A 13,935-nucleotide genomic window follows, 5' to 3' on the forward strand; every position below is an offset into this window, starting at 1 on the left:
TGAGGGTGCTAGTAAATAACACCCATCTTTTACTACCATGTTTGGAATCAGATGGATGCTCAAAATATTGGCTTTGTTACTAATAAAGCCAAGAGACTGCCATGGTCAGCTTCCTTTCTATTAGTCCCTCTTTACTGAGCAATTGAACACCTTCTTTCTGAGAGTCAGGTTCTTGCCGAAAGGAAGCAGGGCAAAGGATAACCAGACAAGCTCACTACTTTTCTCCCAGTCTTACTAGACAAATAAGTTGTCCTTCTCCATTAGGAAAAGAATGTTTAGATGGTGTAAGAGCAGCTAGGAGAAAAAAATAGCAGGAATTTTCCTTACCTGGAAGCGTGTAAAAAATGGAGGTTAAGTTCCTTCTTAGAATCCAGTTTTATTACTGGCATTCCGTTTGTCAAGTGCCCCAGGTTAAAGAGAGCCATCTCTACGGCAATCTATGTGACTGTGTTTTCGTTTGCTGTCCCACTCTCGTCTTTCTAAGTAAAGTAATGTAAAATGGAATTGAAGCATTCAGATTGGTAACTAGTTTATAAAAGGAAGCTTTCCAAGTCTCGGGTCATTTGATTCTCACTCATGGTGTTAGTAAGCAGCTATCTTACAGTTAGGGACAGCCAGTAGTTCCTCGAAAGGCATCAGATTAGTGCCTCTTGTTAGATGGATGGTGCAGAGTGGTGCCTCACAACTGGAGAGAAGTGCTGGTTCAGCAGCCAAACACATCTGACTGTGGTTTTCTCCCAGTGTTCTAACTAGATGCCTGAAAACACATGGGTTTGGCACCCTAGTTAGTTCTGACTTAACCTAAGATCTAGGTGAGAGCTAAGTAACATTTTAGGGGGAGGGGGTAGGCAGTGGTGCACACATCCCCATGCACAAGGACCCAGGTTGAGGAGCTGGGTTACAGCCCTGGATCCCTACCCGAAGGGGGGATGTCTCATGAGTAAGGAAGCAAGTTTCTTTGTGTGTGTGTCTCCCCCTCCCTCTCTTTCTCTCCTCCTCTCTCAGACTCTCTCTTCCTCCCTACTGCCTCCTTCCCTTTCCCTCCCTCACCCTCTGCTCTCAATTTCTCTCTGTTCTATCAAATAAAAATAGAAAAAAAAAAAAAAAAAAAGGAAACTAGGAGCAGTGCATTCATAGTGCCAGCACCAAGCCCCAGAGATAACTCTAGTGGCATTTAAAAAAAAAAATTGGGAGTTGGGCGGTAGTGCAGCAGGTTAAGCGCACATAGCGCAAAGTGCAAGGACCAAGTAAGGAGGATCCCGGTTCGAGACCCCGGCTCCCCACCTGTAGGGGGGTCCCTTCACAGGCGGTGAAGCAGGTCTGCAGGTGTCTATCTTTCTCTCCCCCTCTCTGTCTTCCCCTCCTCTCTCCGTTTCTCTCTGTCCTATCCAGCGACAACATCAATAATAACAACAATGACTACAACACTAAAACAACAAGGGCAACAAAGGGGAATAAATAAATTTTTTAAAAATTTAGATTACAGGCATCTTTTTCTCACCTTCTTCATATCATTTCCCTAGTATAGTGCACTGTAGGAGGAGAACAGTGCTAATATGAAGCCCCACTGGTCTTACCATGGGTCAGAAGATTGGGTAACATGCAGGCATGCACGCTATCAGGCCTTCTCTCAGGTATTTTTTTTTTCCCCCTCTAGGGTTATTGCTGGGGCTCAGTGCCTGCACCATGAATCCACCGCTCCTGGAAGCCATTTTTCCCCCTTTTGTTGCCCTTGTTGTTGTAGCCTTGTTGTGGTTATTATTGTTGTTGTTGATGTCATTCGTTGTTGGATAGAACAAAGAGAAATGGAGAGAGGAGGGGAAGACAGAGAGGGAGAAAGAAATATAGATACCTGCAGACCTGCTTCACTGCCTGTGAAGCGACTCCCCTGCAGGTGGGGAGCCGGGGGCTCGAACCGGGATCCTTACGCTGGTCCTTGCGCTTTGCGCCACAGGCGCTTAACCCAGTGTGCTATACCGCCCGACCCCCCTCTCAGGTACTTTGTATCCTTGAATGGGGCTGAATCCATTTAAATGTGCTTTTGTAACTTCCCTTTCCTCAGAAACTGCTCTAGTGGACTCCTGTATGAATTTCTATCAGTCTATTCATGCTGATTAGTTTTTAACAAGCCTGTGATTTTTTTTTAATTTACTTTTCTTATTTTCATTCAATTCCATAGAATTCTCCTATTCCTGCAACACTTCCTGAACCAGTGAAAGCTAGTGAGGCAGCTGCAAAAAAGACCCAGCCAAAGGCCAGGTAAGAAATGCCGTAGGGAACATGTGTCCTGCTCTTGTTGCTACAGTTTCAGGGGAGGGGCCTTATGCTCTGGATTCTTCAAGAGCCATAGCTAGAGGCTGCACAGAAAAAGGAAAGCAAGCTCTTTCTCTCTCTCCCCTAGGCAGAAACTGTTCTTGGGGAGTGTAAAAAAGAATAGAATGAAATATAGTGGCCTCCATTTGAAAGAGAATCGAGAACTCCACAGCTATTCCCTTTGCTTGGGAGTAGACATTCAGAGACAAGGCAGTGACACACTTTTAAGTATTGCTAGTGTAAGAGTGTCTTAAACATATGGCTTGACTTCAGTTTAGCTCTGTTCATCTCCCTTTCCTTCTTCCTATGGCTCCAGCTGTAATAGGAAAGGAATGTCAGAGCACAGAGCCCATCATCAACAAAAGCTCTTCTGGGGGTGCCTTAAGAGAGAGCTCACTAAATAAAGCACATACTTACCCTGTGGACATCTCTGGTACTGAGAAGTCTCTTCCTCTCTTTTTATCTCTACTTGTTAATGAGAAAGCAGCCCAGCACAGTGAAGTCTTACTTTTGCATGAACTATCCATATCTGTAGGGGAAAGAGACCATTTGGGGGTGGTATATCTTAAAGAACCGTGCTCTGTATAACCTAACATTTTTCAATATGTAAATGCTAACAACAGATACAAGAAACTTGGGTTTTAGAGACCCAGGAAATAGCCCACCTGGTAGAGCATACACTTTATCATGCATGGGGACCTTTTTGAGTCTCTGACTACCAAATGGAAGTACAGTATAAAGGAGAAGCTTCATGAACAGTGGAGCAATATTGGGACTCTCTCTTTTTCTCCCTCACTATCTTTCACCCTGTACCTGGGGGGTGGGGGGGGGGAGCCTGCTGGATGCAGTGGAATTGCACAGGCTGAAAAACGCCCCCAGCAGTGCCCTAGTGACAGAGAAGGAAAAGGAGAATAAAAGGGAAGGGGAGAAGGAGGGATAGAAGGGGAAAAAGAGGAGAAGAAAAGGAGAAGCAGCAAGTAGAATTTTATTTGAGGAAATGCCCCTATGTGGAAAAGTAAGAAGGTGGCCCAAGGGAGATTGGGAGAACCATTAGAACTTGAGATATATCTGACTCAAAAAGAGGAAGGGGAGTGTTGGATGGAGTGACCTAGAAACTGCTTCACAACTTAAGGAAGCTTCACTAAAAGTACCCAGGAGTTCACGGGCCAAAGCCAGCTACTGGAAGAACCCCTGCCTCCTATGAACAAGCGTCCCTTAATGTCCCCATGGCTGGGATATTAAAATTGGTAGAAGCTTATGGAAAGTATGGCCTCAGGGCAAATTAACAGTGAATTTCAGAAACATACTTGGGGCACCTGGTGTTTTACATCCATTGTAGTTGAAGGTCTGTAGTTCCTGTAGTTGTAGTCATCCTCAAAGCTCTCATATCTTCCAAAAGGTAAATTCTGAGGAGATATTTATACACTCTTTTTCTGCAGTCCTCTCATAGCAGGAAGATACTAGCAGCCTACTACATCAGCATAGTAACCTAGATTGAAATACATCAATCTTAATAATATAAAAGTAAAATGTCGGGAAGTCAGGCGGTAGCGCAGCGGGTTAAGCACACATGGCGCGAAGCACAAGGACCGGTGTAAGGATCACGGTTTGAGCCCCTCGATTCCCACCTGCAGGGGAGTCGCTTCAGGTAGTGAAGCAGGTCTGTGGGTGTCTAACTTTCTCTCCCCCTCTCTGTCTTCCCCTCCTCTCTCCATTTCTCTCTGTCCTATCCACCAACGACGACATCAACAACAACTACAGCAACAATAAAAAGGAAACAAGGGTAACAAGAGGGAAAATAAATAAATAAAAGTTTTAAAAAGTCTTTTAAAAAAAGTAAAATGTCTTCTATATTAAGAGAAATTCTTAAGTATTTATAGAATGCCTTTTAACAGACATTAATAAACTAAATCCATGTTATCTCTTCAGTTTATGATTTCTTGCTTGCATTTGCCATGTTCATCTCTGGAAACTACTTTGAGTACTGAGCTTAGTTTTGAGCATTTATTGCCATCTTGTGTTAGGCCCACACATGGTATATGCAGAAATTAAGCAAAAATTCCTTTTCCCACTTCCACAAAGCACACAGTATATAAAAATTTAAACAATCACTAACATTTGAGTAATGCTTTTGTGTTATATGGAGTAAATAATACCTAAGACAAATGCACCAGTGAATGTGAAATTTGCTTTATAAACTATGAAGTGTCCTGCCTATTAGTTTATATGGACCTCAGTGATAGTGTGAGACCATGCCACAACCTCATAACCAATATATTTGGGTCTGAGTAGTCTTCTCTACAATTTACAATGATTTCATTAGCATTATCATGAATATTCCTTGGCCCTAGGAGGTTTTCTCTTAACACTATTTTAAATTAACACTATTTTCTTAACACTATTTTCTCTTAAGTTTTTCTCTTAACACTATTTTACATTTTTTAACTTAATTTTAATTTTTTATTAGTGATTTAATAATGATTGACAAGATTGTGGTCTAAGAGGGGTACATTCGGGGGCTGGGCAGTAGCATAGCAGGTTAAGCATACATGGCACGAAGTGCAAGGACCGCTCAAGGATCCCAGTTCGAGCGCCCTGGCTCCCCACCTGCAGGAGGGTCACTTCACAGGCAGTGAAGCAGGTCTTCAGGTATCTCTCTTTCTTTCCCCCTCTCTGTCTTCCCCTCCTTTCTCGGTTTCTCTCCGTCCTATCCAACAACAACGACAACAATAATAGTAACAATGATTAAACAAATCATAGTAACAATGATAAACAACAAGGGCAACAAACCAGGAGCAGTGGATTTGTAGGGCAGGCACCGAGCCCCAGAGATAACCCTGGAGGCAAAAAAAAAAAACAGGGGTACAGTCCCATACAGTTCCCACCACCAGAGTTCCACATCCCCTCCTCTCCAGTTGAAAGTTTCCCTGTTCTTTACCCCTCTGGGAATATGGACCAAAGATCTTTATGGGGTACAGAAGATGGAAGGTCTGGCTTCTGTAATTGCTTCTCTGTTAGACGTGGCCAGTGACAGGTCTATCCATACCCCCAGCCTTCTTCTATCTTTCCCTAGTGGGGCAGTGCTCTGGAGAGGTGGGATTCCAGCACACATTGGTGAGGTCATCTACCCATGGAAGTTAGGTTGGTGTCATGGAAGCATTTGCAACTTGGTGGCTGAAAAGCATTAAGATATAAAGCAGAACAGTTTGTTTAATAATCAGTGACCTACAGATAAAAGTATAGCAGATGAGCTTTGGGGCTTTCATATTGGAAAGGAGCTAGGAAGTCTATTTTAGATATACTCCAGGGGGCCCATGACTTTACTGATTTTTGACTGAGCCTAACAGCTACCATGCAGGTGGGCTAAAAGTATTGTATGGGGAAATGGTGTCAGAGTTGAGGATAGGACTAGAAAGCTGAATAAGGGCAGAGAGAGGGGAAAAAAACGGGGGGAGGGCATAGAGAAGCTCCCAAATATGGGGAAAATATATAAATATCGTTAACTGTAAATCCCATCAATCTGATCTCGGTCCCATATCTATTCATATTTAGCACTGGAGTCTGCGTAACCTCTGCATCCCTGTCAGCCTGAGCTCGAATTCCATGGTCATAGCTAGGAACATTCTAGGCTGCACTCATTTCAGGACTAAATCTTCCTTGAGTGGCAGAGTATGTTGACCTAGCCCACCTTCAAAGTGTGGGGTAATTTCTACCACTATTATTCTACATTGAGGGCAGAGTCCTGTAGGGGCCCACAAGGTTTATGATGTTGTTCCTGATAGAGATGACCAGTGATGGTAGAGAGAGGTTATCTGTTAGAGGTCTAGGCCCATCCTACACCAATGGAAATCCAAGATTCACTGACTAAGTCCCTGGCTGATGGGGTAGCCTGGTAGTGACCAAAAGGGCCATCATTAAAGTATGCAGGTCTCTTGTGCTTATCCAGCTTTTGTGGTCCTTACTTTATGTGGCAGGACTAGACTTAGGGTGACTGAGGCAAGTGAAATAGAGAGTAGGTGAGGAGAGTTAGTTTTTTTTTTTTTTTTTTTTTTTAAATTTAAGAAAGTGTTGTTTTCGCCAGGCTGGCTTCACGGGCGGGTAACAGACGACCCGGGACTCATGGCTGGGTTGTACGCAGTATCTCTTTATTCATGGAGGACGCAGCGCAGTCTATACCAAGCTAAGCTAAAACTAAAAACTACAATCTTGTCCTTATAAATATACTAGCCCAGTAGGGTGGGAACGGGATGCAACGCAGAGAGGGTGGAGAGAAAAGTGACTGGTGAAAATCAGGGTATGACAAGGAGAGGGGGCGGAGCAGGCAAGAATTCTATCACTGAACCACCAATGCCCTGGAGGGAGGGTGGTGCTTGTTAACAGCGGTTATGTAAATAGAATGAAGTGGTTATGTAAATAGAATAGTGTTAAGCAGGGGGGATTTAAACCAAATGAAACTGAAGGGGGTTTTAAAAGCATACCAACAAGAAAGGATTAATTAACAAAACCATAGGGTAGGAGGGGTACAACTCCACACAATTCCCACCACCCAATCTCCACATCCCACCCCCTCCCCCCGATAGCTTTCCCATTCTCCATCCCTCTGGGAGCATGGACCCAGGGTCATTATGGGTGGCAGAAGGTAGAAGGTCTGGCCTCTGTAACTGTTTCTCTGCTTTACATGGGCGCCGACTGGTCGGTCCACACTCCCAGTCTGCCTCTCTCTTTCCCTAGTAGGGTGTGTCTCTGGGGAAGCTGAGCTCCAGGACACATTGGTGGGGTCTTCAATCCGGGGAAGCCTGGCTAGCATCCTGATGGCATCTGGAACCTGGTGATTGAAAAGAGAATTAACATAGAAAGCCAAACAAATTGTTGAGCAATCATGGACCCAAAGCTTGGAATAGTGGAGAGGAAGTGTTAGGGAGGTACTCACTGCAAACTCTAGTGTACTTCTGCTTTCAGGTATATATTTTGCAGTAGTTTATGGATACGTGTGAACATAAGCTCTCTCTCACAGAAACTGGTGTATATCTAGGTTTTGGGACTTTGTTAGAAAGTGAACCACCTGAGATGAAATTAGAGTGTACTGTAAAAGGAAAGGTCTCACCCGAGTAATGAAGCTGAAGGGTTGTCATTCCACACATGAAGTCTCTGGACACAGTCTGAGGTGAAGCATGTTGAGGTGGCAATCGTTGGGTTGGTTAGGTTGTGGTCGGTGGATGCAATATTATTTGATATGGATTGGGAGAGGCATACGGGAAAGGAATGCAAGGCTGGTTCAACATCTGTAAGTCAATCAATGTCATTCACCACATCAATAAAAGCAAAGCCAAAAACCACATGATTATCTCAATAGATGCAGAGAAAGTCTTTGACAAAATCCAACACCCATTCATGCTCAAAACTCTACAAAAAATGGGAATAGATGAGAAATTCCTCAAGATAGTGGAGTCTGTATATAGCAAACCTACAGCCAACATCATACTCAAACGGACAGAAGCTGAAAGCATTCCCCTTCAGATCGGGGACTAGACAGGACTGTCCACTGTCACCGTTACTCTTCAACATAGTATTGGAAGTTCTTGCCATAGCAATCATGCAAGACAAAGAAATCAAAGTAATACAGATTGGAAGGGAAGAAGTCAAGCTCTCACTATTTGCAGATGATATGATAGTATACATAGAAAAACCTAAAGAATCCAGCAGAAAATTACTGGAAGTTATTAGGCAATATAGCAAGGTATCAGGCTACAAAATCCGTGTACAAAAATCAGTGGCATTTCTTTATGCAAACACTAAATATGAAGGAGAGTTAGTTTTTAATTTTTATTTTATTTTATTTTTGCCACCAGGATTACTGTTGGTGCTCAGGGCCAGCCTTATGAATCCACTGCTCCTAGCAAACATTTTTCATTCTTCTTTTTATCTTATCTGATAGTACAGAGAGAAATTGAGAGGAGAGGGGAGAATAGAGAGGGAGAAAGAAAGAAAGATAAACACCTGCAGACCTGCTTCACCACTTGTGATGTTTATCCAGTGTAGGTGGGGAGAGGGAGCTTAATCCCAGGTCCTTGCACATGGTAGCGTGTCTGCTCAACCAAGTGTGCCACTGCCTGGCCCCCCTCTTAACACTTCTTTAAAACTATCACTGTTGAGTGAGATCTTTTTTAAATGTATTATTTATTTTATTTATTAGATAGAGATAGGGAGAAATAGAGATGGGATAGAGGTGGGAGGGGAAACAGAGAGATACCTGCAGCCCTACTCCACCACTTGTGAAACCTCCTTCTGCAGGTGGGGACCAGGGGCTGAGCCTGGGTTTGAGCACTGTAATGTGTGTGCTTAACCAGGTGCACCACTGCCTGGCCCCGTGAGATCTTCCATATACCAGATAGCTTACTAAGCATTTTATATAAACTACTTTTCCCATTAAAAAAAGATAATGAGGCTACTATTATTCTTATTTATGGATGAAGGAATGGAAATGCAGAATTTTAAGTAACTTGTCCAAGGTACTTTATATACGTGATTAGTAAAAGAACTCGGAATTAAAAAGAAAAAAAAATTTTACAAGAGAGAGAGAGAGAGAGTGTGTGTGTGTGTGTGTTACAGAGACAGAGAAATTAGGAGGGGAGGGGAGGGAGAGAGACACATGCAGCGCTGCTTTACCACTTGTAAAACTTCCCCCCTTGCAGGTGGGGAGCAGGCACTTGAGCCCAGGTCCTTGTGTGTTGTAATATGTGTGTTCAACCAGGTGTGCCACCACGTGGTTCCAAGAACCCAGAATTTTACTGTGCACTTTTTGTCATCTCTGTATATTAAATAATGTGTCCAACATCACACAAATTAAGTAGCTGAGAGCCCAGCCTCCTGACTTCAAGGTCTGTATTTTCTTACTGCATATTGGGCCCCATACAAATGGACATTTTAAATGCTCTGCAGTTTACAAGATGGCTTTATAGCCAATGCTGCATTTGCCATGTACATCTACCTAATGATGTAGGTGTTATTTTCTACATTTTACACACGAGGGACTCAGAGGTCGAGTTGTATATCTGTTGTTACATAGTTATTTACTGGGGAGCTTGAATTCAAATGGTTTTCTCTGACTATAAATCCTCTTATTAGTACAGTATTTCTGTCCTCAGAAGACCAATATGGAAGGTCTTGGCACTTAGTTTTTTACAGAATTCTGTTCATGGCCCTTGCTTTTGATTTTATCTTTCTTACATTTTTCTCTTCATTTTCAACACCTGTCCTATTTTTCTTCTTATTTCCTTCCCCCTGATACAGCCTGGCCAAAAGTGATAACTTTTGTCAGTTCTCCACCCAGAAAATGAGCACCTTTCTCAGGATGTCAGTGAAAAGTCTTAGGACCCATCATGGACATACTTTGGAGGCATGTCATAGAGAAGGACATGAAATCACCTTTTTGCTTCCTGTTTTACTTTCTTTTTTTTTTTTTTTTTTAATATTTATTTATTCCCTTTTGTTGCCCTTGTTCTTTTATTGTTGTAGGTATTGATGTCGTTGTTGGATAGGACAGAGAGAAGTGGAGAGAGGAAGGGAAGACAGAGAAGGGGAGAGAAAGATAGACACCTGCAGACCTCCTTCACCGCAGGTGGGGAGCCAGGGGCTCAAACCGGGATCCTTATGTCTGTCCTTGTGCTTTGCGCCACCTACGCTTATTCCACTGTGCTACTACCCGACTCCCCCTGTTTTACTTTCATGGAGTCTGTAGTAGATATATTTTGGAAATTATTTATTTTTACCTGAACCTCAATTATACTCCCTAGAGTGTTTTTAAAGAATAAACCTATGAGTTCTGTTAGTAGTCAGCTGCCTAAGCTGCTCTAAGTGAATGAAGATACCACCTGAGCTTTAGTACCGTCACGAGGAGCACGCAAACCATCCAGTAATACTTCCCATGTGTATTCAGATTAGATTTATCTTTGAATGTTGGTAAATTAAAATGGACATTGAGTTATTAAAACATCTAATATTTTCTCTCAAGTGACAAAGGCTGAAGGTTAATTAATTCAGGGTTGGCGTGGAATTACTGCTCCACAAAGCCTTGCAGCATTCAGGTTTCTTCACGTTTACCATCTAGCACCCCTGTAGAGTCCCTGCTCCAAGTAGCAGGATGAAGGTGTAGCTGGAGAACAAGATGTAGAGAGTATGTGCTAATCATTTCTTAAGGTTGTTAAGAACTGTCACGTGACAACCTGCTTACTCCATGTGTAAGGCGAGAATGTAGACACATAGCTACACCTGACTGCAAGAGAGACTAGGCACTTTGCTAAATTGAGTTTACTCATTTATTTACTTTTTATCAGAAACCATTTGAATAGCAACTTTTAAAATTTAATTATAATCAACAAGTTCATTGGATAAGAGGGGTACAGTTCCATACAGTTCCCACCACCAGAGTTCCGCACCCCACCCCCCCCTCCACTGGAAGTTTCCCTATTCTTTTTTTTTTTTTAAGATTTTATTTATTTATTAATGAGAAAGATAGGAGAGAGAGAAAGAGCCAGACATCACTCTGGTACATGTGCTGCTGGGGATCAAACTCTGGACCTCATGCTTGAGAGTCCAGTCCTTTATCCACTGTGCCACCTCCCAGGCCACGGAAGTTCCCCTATTTTTTATCCCTCTGGGAGTATGGACCCAGGATCATTATGGGATGCAGAAGGTAAAAGGTCTTGTTTCTGTAATTGCTTCTCTGCTGGACATGGGTGTTGACAAGCCGATCCATACCCCTAGCCTGTTTCTGTCCTTCCCTACTGGGGTAGGGTTCTGGAGAGGCTAGGTGCCAGAATGCATTGGTGGGGTCATCTGCCCAGGGAATTCACATTGGCTTCATGGTAGCATCTGGAACTTAGTGGCTGAAAAACATTAATATATAAAGCAGGACAAATTGTTTAATAATTGGTAACCTAAAGATAAGAATAAAGCAGATGAGATTGGGGTCTCCGTTTTGGAAAAAGCTAGGAAGTCTACTCTAGGCATACTCCAAGGTAACTTCTAACCAACTTTGAATTCCCTCTACATCTGAAAAATGCCTGCTTCAACCCCCTCTTTGCATCATCACACAGAGTGTATTCTGGGAAATCCTAGGAGATATTAGATTAAAAGGGTCCTAAAAATCATTGTATACTTGAAAAATACTGTGTTCTGTATAGCGCTTTTTTTTAACGTACTCCATGCACATTCACACTTCAGAAGTTCTGCTGCTATAAAGAAATCTCAGTATATTTTATCATTCTGTTTAAACTTATTTGTGCATGAAACCAATAGTCATGACATCTATGTTAAGTTATTGAATGCCTTTTAGGAAATATCAAGTGAAATCAGGGAAGTTTAGATTTAGTATGGAGGAGAAAGCTTACCTATTGTGTTCTCTGTCTGTCTTGTCCCCATTTTCCCATACTTTATCATAAACCTTGTTCTTGGGGGTCAGGTGGTAGCGCAGCGGGTTAAATGCACATGGCACGAAGCGCAAGGACTGGTATAAGGATCCCAGTTCGAGCCCCTGGCTCCCCACCTGCAGGGGAGTCGCTTCACAGGCGGTGAAGCAGGTCTGCAGGTGTCTATCTTTCTCTCCCCCTCTCTGTCTTCCCCTCCTGTCTCCATTTCTCTCTGTCCTATCTAACAACAACAACATCAATAACAACAACAATAATTGCAACAACAATAAAAAATAAGGGCAACAAAAAGGAAAATAAATAAATATTAAAAATTTTTTTTAAAACTTGTTCTTTTCCTTTTCTAGATTGACAGATCCCATTCCCACCACAGAGACTTCAATTGCACCTCGTCAGAGGCCCAAGGCTGGGCAGACTCAAGCAAACCCAGGAATCCTTCCCATCCAACCAGCCCTGACACCTCGAAAGAGGGCCACTGTTCAGGCCCCACCTCAGGTTGCAGGTCAGTATACCTCTTTGTTATCTGGACAGGAGAGAAGTCCTAGACAGCTTGGTTTTGCTTTAAGATAGGGAGGGAGAGAGAAAGAAAGAAGCAGACATTACTCTAACAACATGTGCTGCTAGGGAGAGAACTTGGGTCATGCTTGAGAGTCCAGTGCTTTATTCACTGTGCCACCTCCTGGGCCCTGGTTTTGCTTTAAGAATGTACTCCGGAGACACATAAAACATGATGGTTTTTAGGAGTCGGGCCGTAGTGCAGTGGGTTAAGTGCACGGGCGCAAAGCACAAGAACTGGCATAAGAATCCTGGTTCGAGCGCCTGTCTCCCCACCTGCAAAGAAGTCGCTTCGCAAGTGGTGAGGCAGGTCTGCAGGTGCCTCTCTTTCTCTCTCCCTCTCTGTCTTCCCCTCCTCTCTCCATTTCTCTCTGTCCTATCAAAAAAAAAAAAAAAAAAACATCAACAACAATAACAACTACAACAATAAAACAAGAGCAACAAAAGGAAATAAGTAAATTTTTTTAAACTAAAAAAAACAACATGATGGTTTTCCCTGACATGTAGGTGAACTGCCCCTGAAATTATGTGTCAAGTGACTGGCAAAAGGAGAGGCCCCCACACTGAGTTCTGTGGGGGCTCCTCAAGGTCACTGATACCTGTTCTTTTCTTTTGTTGACACTGTTTTTGCATTTAAGACATACTTACTATCTTTGCATTTAAGAAGGCAGCTCTCATTGATTTGAAGGAGGGATTGATCTTATATTTGTCTTATCAATAGAATATCTGTCACTACCCTGTTTCTTAATATTTTGTTTCGAATGAATCAGCGGTTTAGTTTCATAGAAAGTGTTGATTAAAATTATCAAATAATTAAGCTATCACATACCACCCTAGAAGCTGCTTGGTGACCAACTATTTAACAGCCAGATATTCAGACTGGTATTATATCTGACCTACATAAAAAATTATCAAAGGATGGGAGTGGGCAATAGCACAGTAGATTAGCCCACATGGCGCAAAGCGCAAGGACCAGCCTAAGGATCCCGGTTCCAAGCCCCCTGCTCCTCACCAGTGGGGGGTGGGGAGGGCCGGGGGTTGCTTCATAAGCAGTGAAGGTATCTATCTTTCTCTCCCCCCTCCTCTGACTTCCCCTCCTCTCTTGGTTTCTCTCTGTCCTATATAACAACAACAACAAGGGCAAAAAAGAAAAATGGGGAAAATGGCTCCAGAAGCAGTGGAGTTATAATGTAGGCACAGAGCCCCTGTGATAACCCTGGAGGCAAAAAATTATCAAAGGGGGCCAGGTGTTGGCACACCTGGTTCAGCGCACATGTAACAGTGCTCAAGGACCCATGTTCAAGCACCGCCTATAGGGGGGAAGCTTCACAAGTGGTAAAGCAGGGCTGCATGTGTCTCTCTGTCTGTCCTCCTCTCTGTCTTCCCCCTTTCCTCTTGATTTCTGGCTCTCTATCCAATAAATAAAGATTAAATAAACAAATACATAATAAAACTAAAAAAAGAAAAATTATCAAAGTGCTTTTTCCCTACAATTTGCCAACAGGTGCAGATTATTTTTACATCAAAGACCAATCTAATATTCAGGGTGCTGATTCAAGTGGGTACTAAGGGTGTTGGCTAACGAAGTAACCTTAGAATGGTGAATAGGGAAAGACTTTCACAGGAGGCACCATTAAATTTT

General features: G+C 42.9%; 1 protein-coding gene across 14 annotated transcripts in view; it reads left to right on the forward strand.

Moving 5' to 3' along the window:
* Window positions 1-13,935, forward strand: part of AAK1 (AP2 associated kinase 1) — a 232,979-nt gene that overhangs the window by 170,842 nt on the left and 48,202 nt on the right. For all 14 annotated transcript variants that reach the window (XM_060187139.1, XM_060187138.1, XM_060187143.1 and 11 more), the window contains 2 exons: window positions 2,180-2,259; window positions 12,086-12,240. In XM_060187139.1, coding sequence (XP_060043122.1) covers window positions 2,180-2,259; window positions 12,086-12,240 — 235 coding nt within the window. The remainder of the gene's footprint in view (window positions 1-2,179; window positions 2,260-12,085; window positions 12,241-13,935) is intronic.

Source organism: Erinaceus europaeus, chromosome 3 (assembly GCF_950295315.1).
Source record: "Erinaceus europaeus chromosome 3, mEriEur2.1, whole genome shotgun sequence".
Lineage (NCBI taxonomy): Eukaryota > Metazoa > Chordata > Mammalia > Eulipotyphla > Erinaceidae > Erinaceus > Erinaceus europaeus.